Consider the following 22,129-nt stretch of genomic DNA (forward strand, 5'->3'; position numbering starts at 1 on the left):
ACATGCACCGAATCTTTGATTGAAAAACACAATTAGTTGCAAAAACAAATGATGCAGTATAAAGTATTACAAGATTTAATTCTAAAACACAATGCCTACCTTTCAAGGGTTGATACAGTGTTGCATTTTCGGGCCAAGGTTCTGCAGCTGTAACAACAAAATAAATGCATGAAATGTATAGGCATAAAGAACCACATCTGAACTCAAAACAGTAGACCTAACTTCGGAGGAGAACTATCTCCATTTTATTACAAAAATGTGCTAAAAACATAAGAACATTAGATATACGTGCAGGAGTAAGCCATCGAGTCTGCTCCAGCATTAAATAAGACCGTAGCTGATCTTTTCACAGACTCAGCTCCATGTACCTGCCCGCTCACTATAATCATTAATTCCTTTACAGTTCAAAAATCTATCTTTGCTTTAAAAATATTCAATAAGGTAGACTCAAATGTTTCATTGGGCAGGAAATTCCAGATTCACAACCCTTTGAATAAAGAAGTTCCTCCTCCACTCAGTCCTAAATCTGTTCCCCCTTATTTTGAGGCTATTCCCCTTAGTTCTAGTTTCACCTGCCAGTGGAAACAACCTTTCTGCTTATGTATTCCTGTCATAATTTTATAAGTTTCTGTAAGATTCCCCCCTCATTCTTCTAAATTCCAATGAGTATAATCCCTCCCACAAGCCAATCCTCTCATGTTGAGGGTTGTACAAAACTCTGATGCAGTTGCACTTGGAGTATTGCGTACAATTCTGGTCACCGCATTACAGGAAAGATGTGGAAGTGTTGGAAAGGGTTCAGAGGAGACTTACTAGGATGTTGTCTGGCATGGAGGGAAGATCTTATGAGGAAAGGCTGAGGGACTTGCGGCTGACTTTGTGAGAAAGAAGATTGAGAGGTTACTTAATTGAGGCATATAATATAATCAGAGAGTTGGATAGGGTCGACTGGACAGTGAGAGCCTTTTTCCGTCAAATGATGATGGCCAGCATGAGGGGCCACACCTTTAAACTGAGGGGTGATAGATATAGGACAGCTGTCAGAGGTAGTTTCTTTACTCAGAGAGTAGTAAGGGGCAACAGTAGTAGACTCGCAAACTTTAAGGGCATTTAAATGATCATTGGATAAACATATGATTGAAAATGGAATAGTGCAGGTTAATGGTCTTCAGATTGGTTTCACAGGCCGGCTCAACATCAGAGAGCCAAAGGGCTTGTACTGCGCTGTAAAGTTCTATGTTCTCTCAATTCTGGAATCAACCTGGTGAGCCTCCTCTCCACCCCTCCATTGCCAGTACATCTTTCTCAAAAGATACACAGGTATGACCTCAAAAGAACCAGAAACAGTGACAGCTTAACCAACATGTTTTTAAACTCCATCCCTCTGGCAATGCAGGATAATATGCCATTTGCCTTCTTATTTACTTGCTGCACCTGCAAACCACCTTTGTTTGATTTTTTTTTATTTATTCATTTGTGGAATGTGGGCATTGCTGGCTGGCCAGCATTTATTGCCCTTGAGGAGATGGTGGTGAGCTGCCTTCTTGAACTGCTGCAGTCCACCTACTGTTGGTTGCCCCACAATGTCATTAGGGTGGGAATTCCAGGATTTTGACCCAGTGACAGTGAAGGAACAGCAATACATTTTCAAGTCAGGATGATGAGTGACTTGGACTTGAAGGTGATGATGTTCCCATATATCTGTTGCCCTTTTCCTTCTAGATGGAAGTGGTCATGGGTTTGGAAGGTGCAGTTGGAGGATCTTTGGTGAAATGTTGCAGTGCATCTTGTAGATAGTATACACTGCCGTGACTGAGCGTTGGTGGTGGAGGAAGTGGATGCTTGTGGGCTTAGTGTTAATCCAGTAAGCTGCTTTTCTTGGATGATGTCGAGCTTCTTGACTGTTGTTGGGGCTGCACTCATCCAGACAAGCGAGGAGTATTCCATCACATTCCTGACTTGTGCCTTGTAGATGGTGGACAAGCTTTGGGGAGTTAAAAGGTGAGTTACTTGCTATAGTATTCCTAGCCTCTGACTGTTCTTATAGCTACAGTGTTTATGTGGTGTCCAGTTGGGTTTCTGGTCAATGATAACCACCAGGGCGTTGATGGTGGGGGATTCAGTGATGGTAGCACCATTGAATGTCATGGGGCGGTGGTTAGATTGCATCTTATTGGCGATGGTTATAGCCTGGCATTTGAGGGGTGTAAATGTTGCTTGCCACTTGTCAGCCCAAGTGTGGATATTGTCCAGATCATGTTGCATTTGAGCACATCTGAGGAGTCACAAATGGTACTGAACATTGAGATTCATGAGTCCTATTTGTACAACATACTTTGTGACTTCAAATCACTGAAAAAGTTCTCTAATCCTGATAAATGATAAAACAATTCATTTAAATACACTAATGATTTTTGCTGAACTACAAATTTTATTATGTTTCCCAGCAATTAGCTTATCCAGTTGACATGACATGAGAAGTTTGAAATCAACTATCAAGTTAGTTAACCCAATCATTAGATCAAACAAAATAGTAATAGGCCAATTTACATCTTCAGCCAGCTCCACCAGTCAGTAAAATCATGACTGATCAGATTGTGGCCCCTATTCCATTTTCCTGATTGCATCTATAACCCTCAATAACGTTTTGAAAAAAAAAATCTATTGAACTCAGCTTCAATGGCTCTCTAAGATAAAGAGCAACACTAAGAAGAAATTTCTCATCTGTCTCAAATGGAAGACCCTTCATTTGCAAACTGCACATCATGTTCTTGACTCCCAAGGTGAAACATTCATTCAGCATTTACCGAGACAATCTGTTTGAGTCTCATATATTTAAATTAGATCATTCTTCTAAACTCTAATGAATATAAGCCCAACCTGCTCAACCTTCCTCATAAGACAGCTCTTTTATCCCAGGAATCAGCCTAGCCAACCTTTTCTGAACTACTTTCAGTAAGATTAAACAAAGCAACCAAAACTTAACATAGTACCTTAAACATGGTCTCATCAATGTCCTATTCAATTGTAGAAAGACTTGTCTACTATTATATACTTCATCCCCGTGCAATAAATACCAATATTACATTTGTTTCCAAATCACTTGCTGTACCCGCATGCTAACTTTTTGTCACCTAGAGCTCTCCATACCATAGCATTCCATGATTTCCTTCCATTTAAATAATATTCTATTTTTCTATTCTTCCTGCCAAAATGATCAACTTCACATTTTCCCCACACTTGCCTAATATTTACTTACCTACTTAAATCTACATTCCTTTCCAGATTCTTAGTATCTTATTCACAAATTGCTTGCCTACCTATTTTTTGAATTGTTAGTTAACTGAACATAACAGTTATCAGTGGGATTTTGAAAGCAAAACTAAAAACAAGGTGAAAAGACTTTGCAAGAATGAATGTGTAAGAGCATGATGGATAAAACAGCAGCAAGTAAGAGGAGAGTAATTAAAAGACAAAAGTCATAAGCAGAAAATGCCAAATGAACGTTCGAGCAGCGTAGGTAGTCCAGAAGGTTGAGGTGGTTCAATAAGACATGTAAAGCATGAATAAAGTTCCTGGAATTATTTCATAGAGATTATAGCTTTAAGATAAGGGACAGCAGATAGAAAACAGAAGTGAAGAAATTACTTCTCTCAGTCTGTGGAATTCACTACCCCACAGTATAACGGATGCTCGGACATTGAGTAAATTTGAGGAGGAGACATCGGGTTAGTCATTAGTCCTAGGGTTGAAAAGTGATGGAGAATGAGCAGGCAAATGCAGTTGAGGTCAAGTTGAGCTTAGTCATGATCATATCAAAATAGAACAGGCTCTAGGAGCTGAATTGCCTTCACCTGTTCCTAGTTGTTCTGTTATATTCATTGGAGCACAGAATTAATGGACCCTAGTGAACATCAAGATAACAAAGATCAAGAGACCTCAAAGTAGTAGAAAAATAAGGAAAACTTTTCAAAAGAAGCTGCAATTTGTAGAGGGAAAAGACCAGGAAAGTATTTGAGTCACTGAGCTGATAGTTATTAAAGATGTGAATAAAAATTATAGCGTCATGAGGAAGTAAACATTGAGACTTGCAAGGTAAAAGGTAGCAGAATGCAGTACAATGGTTTTACACACACATGCTGTCAGTATAGTAACCGTGTAGTTCTGTTACACCAGTGTACATTAGACACTTGTAATATACTAACCACTTCATAAGCCAGCTAAAAACTAGGCAATTCTCCAGATTACCTGGCTGTCAAAAATTAAATTCAGACTTTACCTTTTTTTCTACAAATACCACTAGCTAAAGCCAACTTTTAGAACACATTCCTCATTTGCTTGAAGTCACAAAAACAGAAATTAGCCATATAATTACAGGTCAGAAAACCTTCACTTACTATATTCATTTTATTAGCAGGATTTTTTTCCCCGACTCTGAGATGACAGTTTACCTTTAATATTTACTTCAAGCAAATAAATTATGTTAACAATGCTGACAACTTCAAAACAACAAAAGCTTTGTAAAGATTTAAATAAGTGTTACAATATTTTCCTAATAATTATGGTTAACCTGATTAGTCACCCTTAAAATAAACAATAATAAAAGTGTAAAAACTTCTCAAGAAAGTTATAAATCCAGTGGTTTGTCAAACAACAGCATGGTATTATTTTGTGATTAAGATGTAAAAAAACTTCCTATAATACCATACCTAAGTGATAAATTAATAATCCTACACTTCTAAACAAACAAATTAGGAGGAATAAAAAGTTTCAGTCCTACAACAAGAAATATATGTAACAAACACTAAATATATTTTATCTAAAAAAAAGCTTTTGTTAGCAACAGCGGATTAATACGAAACTAAATTCAGTAATATAAATATTAGTCATCTGTGAAACTCAAAAACAAATTATAAAAAAAGTGTGCATTGCATTTCAGTGACCATACACAACTTTATCTATATTTTGTTTCAAATGGAGAATCAAGTGAAACAGTGCCTCTATTTACTGGAATATCTTTAGGAATTATATCTGCAGAACAACTTCCAATACAAATTTTGATAAAACGGAAAAATAAAAATTTAATATAAAAACAGTTTTAATACCAGGAAATAGTCCATGTTTGAACCTTCTGTCTCTATGGATTGTTCAAGACCAATAAATAATGGAACAGTAAATATCACAGATGACAGCTACAGCTGTGATTTTCAGGCTAAAATAACAGTCTTGTACAAAACATGCATTTTAAAAGGTACTGAACATGATGTAAAATTTCTTATATCACCAAACACAAATTACATGTAGCTTAACCACACAAGCCTGTTTTCTATCACAGTGATTTATGACACAAAAAAACTCCACTAAAATCAAACTTCATTTATCCTTGGGCCACATATTTCCATAGCATATGGATTACAGTTTGCTACTCACTACGTCTAGAGCATAAAAGGAAATTTCCCCAAGGTCTTCTGCTTATCAATAGAGGTCTCTATAACATTTCAATATCTGATTTTTGTAATATGCAATTTAAATTAGGTTTGATAAAATCAAAATAGCAGGCATAAAGCAAAGTTTATTAGGCTTTCCACCTTCCATTCTTAACAAAGGCACTGGCATTTTGATTGGTATAGATCCACATAGACAAAGGAAGCCCTCTGCCACTTCACCATCCTGCCTAGTTTTAAGTGCCGAGACAGCAAATTTCAGGAGGTTGTTGAGCTACATAGAGAATTATAATCAAGATTAATATCCACACTTGTCTGTGTTCCTGTTAGGGCTAAGTCGATAGCAGCCGAGAGATTCCCACCAAATTTATAAACATCTAATACAGTTGCTCACAAATGTACATTCGTGAGCAGAATCATGTAAGAAGTCAGTTTTCTTTGCTGTTTGAGTTAACTGAATACTTAGCCAAAGGAACAATGTCAATAGCCAGACCATATTACAAGGCCTACAATTTTTGTGGATACAAACAATATTTCATTACATCAATGCCTGGGCTGGTAATCTCAGTTCATGAACCTGCTTGTGCCATCTAACTATTATTGCTGTTTCAATATTATTAGGCACTGTTCCAGTAACAAATATAAATACAGAAGATGCATTCACAAAAGCAAACACAAATTTGGCCTAGCCTGTTAAAGCTATGAACAACTGAGCTTCATAAAGCAAAATGTTCCCGGTTATTATTTCCAGTCTTTTATACAATGGAGCACTATAGCTCATCGAGCATCCTTTTTTTTTAAATGCACTCACAGGGTATGGGCATTGCTGGCTATGCCAGCATTTATTGCTTATCCTTCATTGCCCAGAGGGCAGTTAAGAGTCAGCTACATTACTGTGGGTCTGCAGTCACACATAGGCCAGACCAGATAAGGATAACATATTTCCTTGACTAAAAGGGCATTAGGGAACCAGATGGGTTTTTCCGACAGTTGACACTGGCTTCGTAGTCACCTATAGACCCTTAATTCCAGATTCTTAATTGAATTCAAATTCATTCATGGCAGGATTTGAACCCAGGTCTCCAGAACATTAGTTGAGTTTCTGGATAAAAATAAACTGATAACACCTTAACAGCGTACCTGTGCCTGATCAAGGTCAACGGGCAGTTACCACTGCAAGAAGAAAATATGTGATTGTCCAGTAAAAACAAAAATAGTTGCACTAATTCCCCTATTAGTTAACACTCACTGTCTAGATTGAGAAATGTGGAGTGCTACTTGACTGTGGTATCAGAGAATAACCAGCATCCATGAAACCACGTTTGTACAAGAACTGATATCTTCATTGCAAAAGGAAGGAAATAAGAAAAATTGGTTCAAAGAGAGGGAAATTGCCAAAGCAAACTATTTTAATGGATGCGTCCTTCCAGCAACATACTTTAATGTATCTAACTTACATTGATGGTACACAAAGTCTTGTAACTTCCAGCAACCCCAGAAAAAGTTCAAGGCGTTACAACCTGGTTCCTAGCACATATAAACGTACAACATAAAACTCAGCCATACTTTAGCAAAATTTGGTTAATCTTAAAGGATGGTTGAGGAGAGAGATGGTTCCAACAAGTTTCAGGGAACTTTTGTTTGCATTGGCTACTTCATACTAATCTGGAAAGGCTTTACGTTGACAGCGATCCCCAAATTGGAAAAACATTCCATTCCCAACACAAACATCTTGCCTTAATTAGAAGGATTATACAGTAACTAGCAGCATGCAATTTATGAAGCCAGTTTCAATTTCAGCACTAATATATTAACAAAACGTTCAAGGTTTCCTTCTGTATTGGAAGATTCAGCGATTTACATTAGACTGATAACATTATATGCATGTACAATAAATAGACTACAGCCTCATGCATCGTGCAGAAATGCTATCACTGAAATGGCACTGCCAAAAATTACAGAAGCTAGCAATTATAGTGAATTGAAATGGAGTGTTAATTTTAAGGCGGTGGAGTGACTTCGCTTACAGCCCAGGAGATAAAGAGCCCAAAGATACAATCCATGGTCTTGACAGTGTTGAGTTAGGAAGGAGAGAAAGCAAAGGCCAGGAAATTTCCTTGGAACTTCTTCCATATTGCAGCTCTAGCCTTGCCTAATAAACAGTGAAAACTTGTTCACATGTGGAACAAAAATAACTCCAAAAGAAATTCTTGCTGAGGAGGAACACAAAGAAAGTAGTTTTTCATCTTTATTCATCAGTGTCTGTTGGATCGACCGTCTGTGGGAATTAAGTTCCAACAAAATCTGAGTGTTGCCAGTTTAACAGTTTTCTGTTAAATTGTTTAACTTCTGCAAGGTTGGTAAGTGAAACAATGTTTTATATTGCCTCTAATCTCCTTTACATTCTATAGGTTCTCACCATATTTTTCCTTAGTTGTATTGAAGTTGACCACCAATCCTCTTAATTTCCACCTATTACACCTCTGAATTATTCAATTTCTTCTTGACTTATACATGGTGCTATGAAAGAAGAAATTTAATTCTGTTTCAAATTTTCTTTAAAAATTCTGGTCACGCAGAAACTTTTATTTTAAAAAAACACGTTGTTCCCCAATATAGCAAGCGGTGGAATTTGAATTCATTAAGAAAGCCTGAAATTAGCAATCTAACGATGACCATGAATCCATAATCAATTATCAGAAAAACCTATCTGGTTCACTGATGTCTTTTAGTCAAGGAAACTGCCAACCTTACCTGGTCTGACATACACATGACTCCAGACCCACAGCAATGTGGTTGACTTAACTGCCGTTGGGGTGATCAGAGATAAATGCTTGCCAGCCAGCAATATCCTCATCCCACTAATGAATAAAAACAAAACCAAGTGAGGAGAGGTGAATCGGCTCCTGTTTTTTCAACCTCATGGGTGGGCATAAAATTTACGTCCCTTTTCTTTTCTCCTATTGACTCCCAGACACCTACTGTATTCATTCCTCCCATTGACCGACCAGGTCATACCATCTACCTGCCTTCACCTATCCCCACTTCTCCATCCTGACCCCAAAACCCTCTCTATCTGCAGCGCCCCTATACCCAACCCCAGTCCTGAAGGTTTACCCACGAAACATCGTCTTCTCCACCTCTTGACGCTGCTTGGTTTGCTGTGTTCTTCTAGCCTCCTGCTTGTCTACCTTGGATTCCAGCATCTGCAGGGTTTTTTTGTCTCTGAGGCAACATATCTCTCCAGTTAAAACATAGGTAACCAGTTTCCAATGCAGCAGGAAGGGACCATATGCAAGGATTTCTTCAGTGAAACACAGCACAATTTTATTATCGACTAATCACAAGAAAAATAGTGGACACAACGTCAAGCATACTCACAGGCACAAAAGTTAGAACAAACATAGTGTCCAGTACAAAAGGAAGAGGAAAGGAACACACTGTCTATATGTACAGTAGAGACAAGTGTCTTTAAGGCACCAGATTTTAACCTAAAATCATGGTTATTTACTGAATGTATTCAATTATCAGCAGTAGCAAATACCACAAAGTTTTTTTCTAAGTTCTTCGCATCCAAATGATTTTTCTTCAATCAGTTCTGTCACTGAGCACTTGGCTTTCTTCAAAACCAGACAGCACTTTCTCCAGCTGGATCTGTTTCTACAATAGAATCCATTTCTCGTACTCTGACAAAAGCAACTCTGTGAAATACAAGATGGTTTGTGTATTTCCATGTCTGATGTATAAATGAAAATAGGAGCCAAGGATCTTTTTATACCTGACTGGGTTGACCAGTTTCAGCGCCTTTTGATAAAGCATTAAATTCATTTCAAGCCTTGTTTATTCCATGTTAGTTTCATAGAATATGGTTAACATATCTGGTCAGGTGACTTGTATCAAAGTCAGTGTTTCGTCCCTCTTCAAAATCATTTTAGTCCATGAAATTATTAAAATCAGAATGGAATTTGAATAGTGTGTATTTTATCACCATTATGACAGAACATGTACAATGAGCTCAACTGGAAGTATTTTCAAAATGGATATGCTGCAACATAATCTGCAAGAAAATAGTTCAAAATGACTTTTTGGGAAATAAGTAAATAAGAAATGCTAACAGTTCTTATTCCAACAGGTTGGAACATGCTTCAATCTTGGTATCTGCAAAGGCTAGATAGTATTAGATAATTTTGGCAAACACTACGCCATGCAAGTGTTTGTATTAAATCTTTGGAAAATGACCAAAAAATTGCACAACAGTTGTGGGATATCTTTGTAATTTTTGGTTCTGTTACAAGTGAGACTAACCTGAATTTCTATGTACACATTGTTTGTCAGGCCAGCATTTGTATTATTGAGCTCCAGTTGCTCTAAGGTGGTGCTGGCCTTGTTACTTGAATGATTGCAACCGTATCAGTTTGATTATAATGAAGTTATTCACCCAGAACAGGATTCTTTCCATTAAAAATGTATTTTTTATAACAATTAACGACTTTGTGCTCACTCTGATTGACCAGTTTGTTTTTGTCATCTTTATCATTTGTTAATTATGAAGGTGAGATCTGAAGTCACATGCATTCGATTACTGGCACAGGCTTCCAATTGCTGGACTGTTTTTGAAGTTACAAAAGAAGGACTGGCAGCTTAATGTTCCAGGATATAAATGGTACAGGAAGGATAGAAAGGGAGGCGAGAGAGGAGGGGGAGTGGCATTTTTGATAAGGGATAGCATTACAGCTGTGCTGAGGGAGGATATTCCCAGAAATACATCCAGGGAAGTTATTTGGGTGAAACTGAGAAATAAGAAAGGGATGATCACTTTATTGGGATTGTATTATAGAACCCCCAACAGTCAGAGGGAAATTGAGAAACAAACTTGTAAGGAGATCTCGGCTATCTGTAAGAATAATAGGGTAGTTATGGTAGGGGATTTTGGTAGGGGATTTTAACTTTCCAAACATCGACTGGGACTGCCATAGTGTTAAAGGTTTAGATGGAGAGGAATTTCTTAAGTGCGTACAAGACAATTTTCTGATTCAGTATGTGGATGTACTTACTAGAGAAGGTGCAAAACTTGACCTACTCTTGGGAAATAAGGCAGGACAGGTGACTGAGGTGTCAGTGGGGGAGCACTTTGGGGCCAGCGACCATAGTGATGGAAAAGGATAGACCAGATCTAAAAGTTGAAGTTCTAAATTGGAGAAAGGCCAATTTTGACGGTATTAGGCAAGAACTTTCAAAAGCTGATTGGAGGCAGATGTTCGCAGGTAAAGGGACTGCTGGAAAATGGGAAACCGACAGAAATGAGATAACAAGAATCCAGAGAAAGTATATTCCTGTCAGGGTGAAAGGGAAGGCTGGTAGGTATGGGAATGCTGGATGACTAAAGAAATTGAGGGTTTGGTTAAGAAAAAGAAGGAAGCATGTGTCAGGTATAGACAGGATAGGTTGAGTAAATCCTTAGAGTATAAAGAAAGTAGGAGTACACTGAAGAGGGAAATCAGGGGGGCAAAACGGGGACATGAGATAGCTTTGGCGAATAGAATTAAGGAGAATCCAAAGGGTTTTTACAAATATATTAAGGACAAAAGGGTAACTAGGGAGAGAACAGGGCCCCTCGAAGAACAGCAAGGCAGCCTTTGTGTGGAGCCACAGAAAATGGGGGAGATACTAAATGAATATTTTGCATCAGTATTTACTGTGGAAAAGGATATGGGAGATATAGACTGTAGGGAAATAGATGGTGACATCTTACAAAATGTCCAGATTACAGAGGTGGAAGTGCTGGATGTCTTGAACGGATAACGGTGGATAAATCCCCAGGACCTGATCAGGTGTACCCAAGAATTCTGTGGGAAGCTAGAGAAGTGATTGCTGGGCCTCTTGCTGAGATATTTGTATCATCGATAGTCACAGGTGAGGTGCCGGAAGACTGGAGGTTGGCAAACATGGTGCCACTGTTTCAGAAGGGTGGTAAGGACAAGCCAGGGAACTATAGACCAGTGAGCCTGACCTCGGTGGTGGGCAAGTTGTTGGAAGGAATCCTGAGGGATAGGATGTACATTTATTTGGAAAGGCAAGGACTGATTCAAGATAGTCAACATGGCTTTGTGCATGGGAAATCATGCCTCACAAACTTGACTGAGTTTTTGAAGATGTAACAAAGAATACTGATGAGGGCAGAGCAGTAGATGTGATCTATATGGACTTCAGTAAGGCGTTTAACAAGGTTCCCCATGGGAGACTGATTAGCAAGGTTAGATCTCATGAAATACAGGGAGAACTAGCCATTTGGATACAGAACTGGCTCAAAAAGGTAGAAGACAAAGGGTGGTGGTGGAGGGTTGTTTTTCAGACTGGAGGCCTGTGACCATTGGAGTGCCACAAGGATCGGTGTTGGGCCCTCTACTTTTTGTCATTTACATAAATGATTTGGATGCGAGCATAAGAGATACAGTTAGTGAGTTTGCAGATGACACCAAAATTGGAGGTGTAGTGGACAGCAAAGACGGTTACCTCAGATTACAACAGGATCTGGACCAGATGGGCCAATGGGCTGAGAAGTGGCAGATGGAGTTTAATTCAGATAAATGCGAGGTGCTGCATTTTGGGAAAGTAATTCTGAGCAGGACTTATACACTTAATGGTAAGGTCCTAGGGAATGTTGCTGAACAAAGAGACCTTGGAGTGCAGGTTCATAGCTCCTTGAAAGTGGAGTCGAAGGTAGATAGGATAGTGAAGAAGGCGTTTGGTATGCTTTCCTTTATTGGTCAGAGTATTGAGTACAGGAGTTGGGAGGTCATGTTGCGGCTGTACAGGACATTGGTTAGGCCACTGTTGGAATACTGCGTGCAATTCTGGCCTCCTTCCTATCGGAAAGATGTTGTGAAACTTGAAAGGGTTCAGAAAAGATTTACAAGAATGTTGCCAGGGTTGGAGGATCTGAGCTACAGGGAGAGACTGAACAGGCTGGGGCTGTTTTCCCTGGAGCCTCGAAGGCTGAGGGGTGACCTTATAGAGGTCTACAAAATTCTGAGGGGCATGGATAGGGTAAATAGGAAAAGTCTTTTCCCTGGGGTCGGGGAGTCCAGAACTAGAGGGCATAGGTTTAGGGCAAGAGGGGAAAGACATAAAAGAGACCTAAGGGGCAACGTTTTCACGCAGAGGGTGGTACGTGTATGGAATGAGCTGCCGGAGGATGTGGTGGAGGCTGGTACAATTGCAACATTTAAGAGGCATTTGGATGGGTATATGAATAGGAAGGGTTTGGAGGGATATGGGCCAGGTGCTGGCAGGTGGAACCAGATTGGGTTGGGATATCTAGTCGGTATGGACGGGTTGGACCGAAGGGTATGTTTCCATTCTGTACATCTCTATGACTCTATTACTTTAAATTCATCTTATTCACAATAGGCACCTTGCATTTTTCTGCTTCAATACAATAACCACATCTGAAAAAGTGGCTGAATGTGCTTCAAAAGTAAATCACAAAAATTTTCAAGTTACATGCTGTAACTTTTCTTTTTGGTATGAATCCATTGCCTTGTCAGTAATGTCAGAGAGAGCTGACGTATGATCATGAAGTTATGGATTGTGGTGGAATAAAATTTCACTGCTTCTGATGCCACACAGTTCATGAATGCCATAATCTGAATCTGTCCCATTGAACACAATGGTAGTGCCACACAATAAAACAGAGAGTATCCTTGACATGAAAATGTAAATTTGTCTCCCATGAGAGTTATGGTGGCCACTCTTTTTTGCCTAAGTTCATTCACAGGATATGTGCAATGCTAGTGTTTTTTGCCCATTCCTAGTTTTCATTGAAAAGGCAACGGTGAGTACATCTTGAAGTGCTGCAGTCTCTGGTGGAATGCTATTAGGAAGTGAGTGTCAAGACTTTAACCTCGCAATACTGAAGGAACAGTAATATAGCTCCAAGTCAGGATGATCTGTGGCTTAGAGGTAAACTTACACATGATGATACATCCTTACATCATTTCCTCTTGCCCTGCTAGGTGGTAGAGATTGTAGGTTTGAGAGCTGTTGTTGCAGGAGGCCTGGGAAGTTGCTGCAATGTATCTTGCAGATGGTATGCACTGCTGGTGATTGCGTTGATCAGCTATGTGGAAATGTTGAAGGTGGTGACTGGATGCCAAATAATTATAGGTCTCTGCCCTGTATGGTGTGTCAAGCCTCTTCAGCATTGTTGAAGCAGAGCTCATTCAGGCAGGTGAAGAATATACTATCATGCTCTTAACTTCATAGATTCACATAATTCATACAATGCAGATGGTGGCTGTTCAGCACATTGGTTCTTCAAACAAGGATCATTATCTCGTGTGAATTTCTGCTTTTTCCAATATTCTTGCACATTACTTCTGTCCAAATAAATGCAATGCTCTCTTGAACCTACCTCCACCACAGAATCAGAAACTAACTACAGTGCAAAAGGCCATTTAACACATTGTGCCTGCACCAGCTCTACTAACTATTCGGGCTCTATTATCTAGATCCTTTTCTCCAGATTTCTGAATACAATTACTAACCAAAAGAAAAATCCAGTGCACTTTTGAAAGCCTCAATTGAACCTGCTTCCACCACATTTCTATTCTTCTCACATCACACTTGCTTTGTTTGCACATCACGTTAAATCTATACCCACTCACTCTTGTTCTTTTTATAAGCAGGAAGGAACAGCTTCTCCCTATCTCCTATATCGAACCTGCTCAGGATGTTGTAAACCTCCATTAAGTCTCTCAGCCTTATCCCCTCCGAGGAGAACAGCCCCAATGTTGTCAATCCATTCTCACAACTAAACATTTGCATGTCAAATATAAATGGTGACCAGTTTCACAGAGCTTGGAAGTAACTCAGTTAGAAAGCTACTCAGTGCAGAATTTTTAGCCTCTTATCTGCTCTTACAGCCACAGTTTTTGGATTAGATTTGATTAGATTCCCTACAATATGGAAACAGGCCCTTCAGACCAGCAAGTCCACACTGACCCTCCGAACAGTAAGCCACCCAGAGCCATTCCCCCAACTTATACCTACCCCTGACAAATGCAACTAACACTATGGGCAATTTAGCATGGTCAGTTCACCTGACCAGCACATGTTTGGATTGTGAGAGGAAACCGGAGCACCCGGAGGAAACTGGGAGAATGTGCAAACTCCACACAGACAAACAGTCGCCCGAGGTGGGAATCGAACCAGAGTCCCTGGTGCTGTGCGGCAGCAGTGCTAACCACTGAGCCACTGTGCCGCCCCATTTATAAGGCTGAGCGCCAACTCTCAGACATTTCCTCCTATCATCTTATTGATCGGGACCTCACGGACTTATTTCCAGGACTGACATATACATTTAAGGGAAAGGTCCTGGGGAGTGTTGCTGAACAAAGAGACTTTGGAGTGCAGATTCATAGTTCCTTGAAAGTGGAGTCCTAGGTAGACAGAGTAGTGAAGGTGACGTTTGGTAAGCTTGTCTTTATTGGTCAGTGCATTGAGTATATGAGTTAGGAGGTCATTTTGCAGCTGTACTGGGCATTGGTTAGGCCATTTTTTGGAACAGTGTTCAATTCCGGTCTCCTTGCCATCGGAGATATGTTGTTAAACTTCAAAAGGTTCAGAAAACATTTACAAGGATGTTGCCAGGGTTGGAGGGTTTGAGTTATAGGGAGAGGCTGAACAGGCTAAGGCTATTTTCCCTGGAGCATCAGAAGCTGAGGGGTGACCTTGTAGAGGTTCATAAAGTCATGAGGGGTATGAATAGGGTGAACAGTCAAGGTTTTCCCCACAGGGTAGGGGAGTCTAAAGCTAGTGGGCATAGGTCTGAAGTGAGAGGGGCAAGATTGAAAAAGGAAGCTGATGGGCAACGTTTTCATGCAGAGGGTGGTGCATATATGGAATCAACTGCCATAGGAAGTGGTTGAAACTGATACAGTTACAACATTTAAAAGACATCTGGGTATATACTTGAATAGAAAGGGTTTAGGCAGATGTGGGCCAAAAATGGAACGAGATTTATTTAGGATACCTGTTTCCGCACTGTACATCTCTATGACATCATCTCCTCTGGACAGCTCATTTCCACAGCTTCCCACTTCATAGTCCCCCAATCCCACACAACAAACTCTACTTCCTTAACAAAAATCACGAGCAGCACTATCCTGGCAGAACTATTGTTTCAGAGTTTTTGTGCCCCACTAAACGTTATTCTTCCTACTGTGATTCTATTTTTGTCCCTTCTTTGTTCAGCCTTTTCCCATTTACATTCCGGATTCTTCTGATGCTTTATGTCAATTCTAAAGTTTCCAGCTTTCTGGCCCCAGATGCCTCTGGTTCACAATTAAATGAAATCCTTCGATATATTCATTGCCCTTGAGGATGGTCTGAAGACTCCCTGCTTCTTTCCTGAAGAGTCTTGAACAGTTCCCATCCACCTCCATTCTCCATCGCTTGGCTGAGCTCATATTCACTGTGAACAAATTTCGTGAAGTCAAAGGTGTGGCTTTGTGTTTTATATCTGTTCTAGTCCTACCTGGGCCCCCACCAACAACTTTTTCTTCAATACATCAATGATATCATTTGCGTTGCTACCTGCTCTTGTCTAGTGTTGGATAAATTAATAATTCTACTTCCAATTTCCATCCTTCTCTCACCTTCATCTGATCCATTTATGACTCTTCTCTTTCCTTCCCATCTTTGACTTCAATATTTCCATTTTTGAGGATAGGTTATCCACCAATATCTATTACAATGCACCATCTGCCATGGTTACCTTGACTGCTCTCCCTCACACCCTGCTTCCTTCAAGGTTTACATTCCATTTTCCCACTTTCTCCATTTCTGTTGCAGTGATGCCACCTTCCTCCAGAGTGCTACTGACATGTCCTTCTTTTTCTTCAACACAGGTTCCACCCCCCAATGTGGCTGCCAGAGGTCTCAACAGTGTCCAACATATCTTTTACACTTCTGTCCACACCCCTTCTCCTCCCTCAACAACAATAGGGCTCCCCTTGTCCTCACTTTCCATCTTACCAGTCTCTACCTTCAATGGATTGTCTTCTGCCATTATCGTCACCTCAAACAGGACATCACGGCCAAACATAATTTCCCAAGTTATCTGAGCATTCTAAAGGTATCATTTCTTCTGTGTCAGTCTGGTGCACTCTTCTATCACTCCTAACATTTCTTTACTCCCTCATGACAATTTCCCATGCAATAACACAGTGTAACATTTGCCTATTCACCTCGTCTCTCCTCACCATCCAAGACCACAAATACACTTTGCAGGTGAAGCAGCATTTTACTTGTACTTCTTTCAATCTGGCGTACGATATTCAATGCTATTATAACACTACTATTATAGGACAAGCCAAACAGAGAACAGCCAGGGAATTCCTAGAGGCATGGCACTCATCCACAGATTCTAACAGCAAACACATCGACCTGGACCCAATGTACCGGCCACTGCAGCAGACAGCTGGAACTGACAACCGGAAGCGGCAGAGACAAACCACTAAAAATGCCGGAGGAAACAACACAGAAGCGCTTCACAGGAGGCTCCCAAGCACTAAGGATGTCACCTGGACAGGGGACAAAACGTCTGCAACACAAAATTTCAGCTCGGCGAACAGAACCACAACAACGAGCACCCGAGCTACAAATCTTCTCACAAACTTTGAATTTTCAGCTGCTTCCGCAATGTCCCTCTTTCCATTTGGGAAGTCAGAGTGCAGACATTTGATGATGATTGCACAACATTTAACACCAATCATCATTAATCAGATACTGAAGCAATCCAAATCCAAATATAGTAAGACCTGGTCAATATCCAGGCTGAAGCTGACAAGTATTGTACATGCCACAAAACTACCAAGCAACAACCTCCAGCAAGAGAGAATCTAACCATCACCCTTGACATTCAGTGGTATTACCACTACTGAATACCCCATCATCAACATCCTACATTTACAATTGACCAGAAACTGAACTGAACTAGTCATATAATTCATGTAGTCACAAAAGCAGGTCATAGGCTCTGAATCCTACAGGGAGTAACTCACCTCCTGATTCCCCAGATCGTGTCTATCACCTACAAGGTACAAAACAGAAGTGTGATGGAATATTCGCCCCCTTGCTCCAATAATATCCAAGAAACTTGATAGTATCCAAGACAAACTAAACTACTTGATTGAGCACCACATTCACAAACATACACTCCCCCCACCATCCTGACTTGGAAATAAATTGCCATTCCTTGTGTTGCTGGGTCAAAATCCTGGAACTTCCTCCCTAACGACATTGTGGGTCTACATACAACAAAACACAGAATGCAGCAGTTCAAGGAGACACCTCACCATCACCATCTCAAGGACAACTAGCAATGGTGGAGCTAGCAACACCCACAACCAATGAGTAATTTATTTTTAAGAGCCAGGATAGTGTGTGATTCAGAAAGCAATTTTCACATAGTACAGTTCAAATGTATTTGCTGCCCTTGTACTTCTAGGTCATAGAAGTCTCAGGTTTGGAAGGTGCTGTCAAAGGAACCCTGGTGAGTTGTTGTTATTGTTGGAAGGGATTCACTGAGATATCTAAAAGGCCTATTTAATTGGAGAGTTAATTTATTACTGCTTGCATTTTTCCATAATTTATATATGAAATTAAATACTGAATAAATGTGACAGCTGGGGCTAAGCAAAGTAAACTTATCAAAACATCATCACAAATTAAGATAAGTAGGACTTTGTCGTTAGATCACAAGTAATATTGATTGCAATTATAATTTCAAGTACTAAAATGTGATCTTAAGACAGCTCCTATTAGGCACAGACCTAAAATGCTAATTCCTTTCTACAGATACTCCTGGATGCACTCAGCATTTCCAGAATTGTTTTTATTTCAGATTTCAATTAGTTCCAATATTGCCTTGCATTATATCATTCTAGATCTTCATTGATACAGCAGCAATATATATGCATAAATGGAGTTTATGGACTATTTTTGCACAAAAAGCATCTACTGCATACAAATTCCAGAAATTTAAGGTATAGTTACACAGCTTATTCATGATCATTTCATGCATTTCAGTACCTTAGAAATACAAGTAACTGATATTTGGTAATTTAAAGCACTAGAATTATCAGATAGTGTAATTTGAACCATGTGCCTGAGTTAAAAGCAGGAACCTCATGCTTATACCTTTGAATTGTGTACTGAAACATTAAAGTTGTATGGAACAGCATTGTTCAGTGCAACTTGACATTACAGTACACAATTCAAAGTCATGTAACTACAGTCTACCTATTCTGCATTTTGACTTGGGCAAAAGACTACTCAGGCACCGTTCTCAATTTTCTTTACCTTCAACTGTTTGCAGCCAAACTGTAAACAACATTGTACTTAAATCAAAACTCAAAATTACAAGTAACCCAGGTGGTTTACTCAATCATCCTCAAATTCATAATGTGGAAAACAGCCACTTTTCAGCAATCCTCAAAGCAACAGTAATGTTGTAGACTAATGACCAAAGAACCGTAGACACATTGAAAAAGTTACACTTTTGTTGATCAATGCATACATACGTGGGTTGTACAACTTAATGGAAAGTGCATAAATAGAGGCGACAACTGATCCATGATTTGGAGATGCCGGTGTAGGACTGGGGTGTACAAAATTAAAAATCACACAACACCAGGTTATAGTCCAACAGGTTTAATTGGAAGCACGCTAGCTTTCGGAGTGACAATCACCTGATGAGGGAGCGTCGCTCCGAAAGCTAGTGTGCTTCCAATTAACCTGTTGGACTATAACCTGGTGTTGTGTGATTTTTAACTTTGTACAACTGATCCAAGTTAAGTTCTCGCAATCCCATCCGTTCCTCAGGAGGTAGGATGAATTGAGAATCTCACTGGGTCAACAGACCCCGCCCCCGTCACCTTTTAGTTTCTCCAACAGAGACCAAGCTAACCCCGTTAATGACAGCACGAAGCGACTCTGAATTCATTACCTGCCATCTGGCAGACAAACATGTCTGTTGCTAGTGACATGGCACAAAGCTACTGCTGCTGCTCTCCTGGGCCGAGAGAAAGGCTTCACAATCTTCCTAAGACAATGTCAATCGCAGCAGACACTCACTTCCGGCGGTTTTGTGTCACATCCTGTCCAGCACTGCCAGTGCTGCGCATGCGTATTGTATGCTGCTGCCGGTTTCAGGGGAGCACATCGCGCAATGTAAAAATTTAGACAATGTGGCCTGTTTTATGGAGAAGTAGGAGAAGGTTGGGTGAGGAATTTCGATGTTTGGCTCCAAGACTGCTGCAAACACTATCGGTTGAGAAGAAAAATTGCATTCTTAAAGCGCCAATCGCGTCTCAAAACGCCTTATGGCCAATAGATTGTATTATGTGTAATCACTGTCGTAATGTATGAACAGCCACCACAAGTCTGTATAGCATACTTAACATGATCCCAGGCAGGGCACAAAGGAACAGAGGAGACATTAAATCGAAAGATTCTTCAAAGGGATAGTTTTAAGGGACATCCTAAAGGATGAAAATGATAAAGGGAGGATATTTCAGGGTTTAGTTTTAAGCAACTGAAAGGATAGTCACCAGTGGAAGCACAGAAAATGGCAGCAGGAGTACACTATACAGCCCTTCCAACCGTTCTGTCATTTAGTTTGATCATGGCTGATTATCCAACTCACTAACCTGATTCTACTTTTTTCTCATATTCTCTGATCCCTCTACCCCTCAAACTATATCTAACCCCTTGAAAACATCTAATATTTTGGCATCAACTGTTAGCTGCAGGAGAGAATTCTACAGGACCACCACTGCCTGGGCTAAGACATTTCTCCTAACTCAATTTGAAATGGCCAGCCCTATATATTTAAACTGTGACCTCTGGTTCTGAGTTCCCAGGACATCAGGAAAACTCTTCCTATGTTTACCCTGTCAGGTCTTGTTGGAGTTGTATAAGTTTCTCTGCTCCCCTCATTCTTCTAAACTCCGTGGAATGTAAGTCTAACTAATGCAATCTCTCTTCATACATCAGTCCTGCTAGCCCAAGAATCAATTGGTAAATCTTTGTTGCACTCATAGCTCTTCCTCAGATAAAGAGACTAAAACTCCACACACTACTTCAGGTGTGGTCTCACCATAGCCCCGAGCAATTGCAGCAAGGCATCACTCTTTCTCAACTTGAATCATCTTAATATGAAGACCAACATGGTCTTATCAGGGAGAAAGTGGGAAATGGGGTTGACCATGGGGTCAGCCATGGGGTGGAGCAGACACAATGGGCCGAATGGGCCAATTTCAGCTCCCTTGTCTTATGGTCTAATTTTCTAACATATAATTTGTCTTCTTCACTGACTACTGCACCTGCATGCATTTTTCAGTGACTGCTATACAAGAGTCATGTCTTGTTGCATCACCCTTTTCCCAACCTAATCACTACTCAGATAATAATCTGCCTTCCTGCTTTTGCTACCAAAGTAGATAACCTCACATTTATCCACATTAGACATGATGTACCATGCATTTGCCCAATCGCATAACTTGTCCAAAGTTTGTGAGGAGATTTGTAGCTCAGGTGCTCATTGTTGTGGTTCTGTTCGCCGAGCTGGGAATTTGTGTTGCAGACGTTTTGTCCCCTGTCTAGGTGACATCCTCAGTGCTTGTGGGAGTCTCCTGTGAAGCGCTTCTGTGATCTTTCCTCGGGCATTTGTAGCGGCAGATTCAAACCACTACAAATGCCGGAGGAAAGATCACAGAAGCGCTTCACAGGAGGCTCCCAAGCACTGAGGATGTCACCTAGACAGGGGACGAAATGTCTGCAACACAAATTCCCAGCTCGGCGAACAGAACCACGGGCGGCACGGTGGCACAGTGGTTAGCACTGCTGCCTCACAGCGCCAGAGACCTGGGTTCAATTCCAGCCTCAGGCAACTGTCTTTCTGGAGTTTGCACATTCTCCCCGTGTCTGCATGGGTTTCCTCCGGGTGCTCCGGTTTCCTCCCACAGTCTAAAGATGTGCAGGTCAGGTGAATTGGCCATGCTAAATTCCCCGTAATGTTAGGTAAGGGGTAAATGTAGGGGTATGGGTGGGTTGCGCTTCGGCGGGTCGGTGTGGACTTGTTGGGCCGAAGGGCCTGTTTCCACACTGTAAGTAATCTAAAAACCACAATAACTTGTCCAAATCACACAAGCATTTCTACATCTTCCATTCAATTCACCCTCCCAACCTTGTGTCTTCTGCAAACCTAGGAGATATTGCCTTTAGTTCCTTCATCTAAATAATGAAAATGTATTATGAATAACTGGGATCCTAGCACTAATCCCTACAGTATCCCACCAGGCATTGCCTTTTACTCAGAAAAAGACCTAATTATTTTTATAGTTTGTTTTATGTCTGCCAACTAGTTCCCTATTCTTGCCAGTGAACTACCACAATCCCATGCACTTTAATTTTACATGCTAATCTCTTACGTTGGACCTCATCAAAAGCCTTCTAAAAATCCAAGTAAACTACTTCCACTGGTCCTCCCTTTATTGACTCAATTAGTTAGATTGTCGAAAAATGTCCATTGATGGGGGCGGCATGGTGTCTCAGTGGTTAGCACTGATGCCTCACAGTGCAAGGAACCTGGATTTCTTGGTGACTGTTTGTGTGGAGTT

The 22,129-nt window shown here is 40.5% G+C and overlaps 1 protein-coding gene across 1 annotated transcript in view; it reads right to left on the reverse strand.

Annotated features, from left to right (window-relative positions):
- mtx2 (metaxin 2) overlaps window positions 1–19,589 on the reverse strand; it is a 106,590-nt gene extending 87,001 nt beyond the window's left edge. The window contains exons 1-2 of the mRNA XM_043693536.2: window positions 19,456–19,589; window positions 100–147 (exon numbers count right to left, since the gene is read on the reverse strand). Coding sequence (XP_043549471.1) covers window positions 100–147; window positions 19,456–19,495 — 88 coding nt within the window. The 5' untranslated portion in view covers window positions 19,496–19,589. The remainder of the gene's footprint in view (window positions 1–99; window positions 148–19,455) is intronic.
- Between the last annotated feature and the right edge of the window lie 2,540 nt (window positions 19,590–22,129).

Source organism: Chiloscyllium plagiosum, unplaced genomic scaffold, assembly GCF_037043375.1.
Source record: "Chiloscyllium plagiosum isolate Xiang-an unplaced genomic scaffold, Cpla_swu_hap1 HiC_scaffold_7, whole genome shotgun sequence".
Taxonomy (NCBI): domain Eukaryota; kingdom Metazoa; phylum Chordata; class Chondrichthyes; order Orectolobiformes; family Hemiscylliidae; genus Chiloscyllium; species Chiloscyllium plagiosum.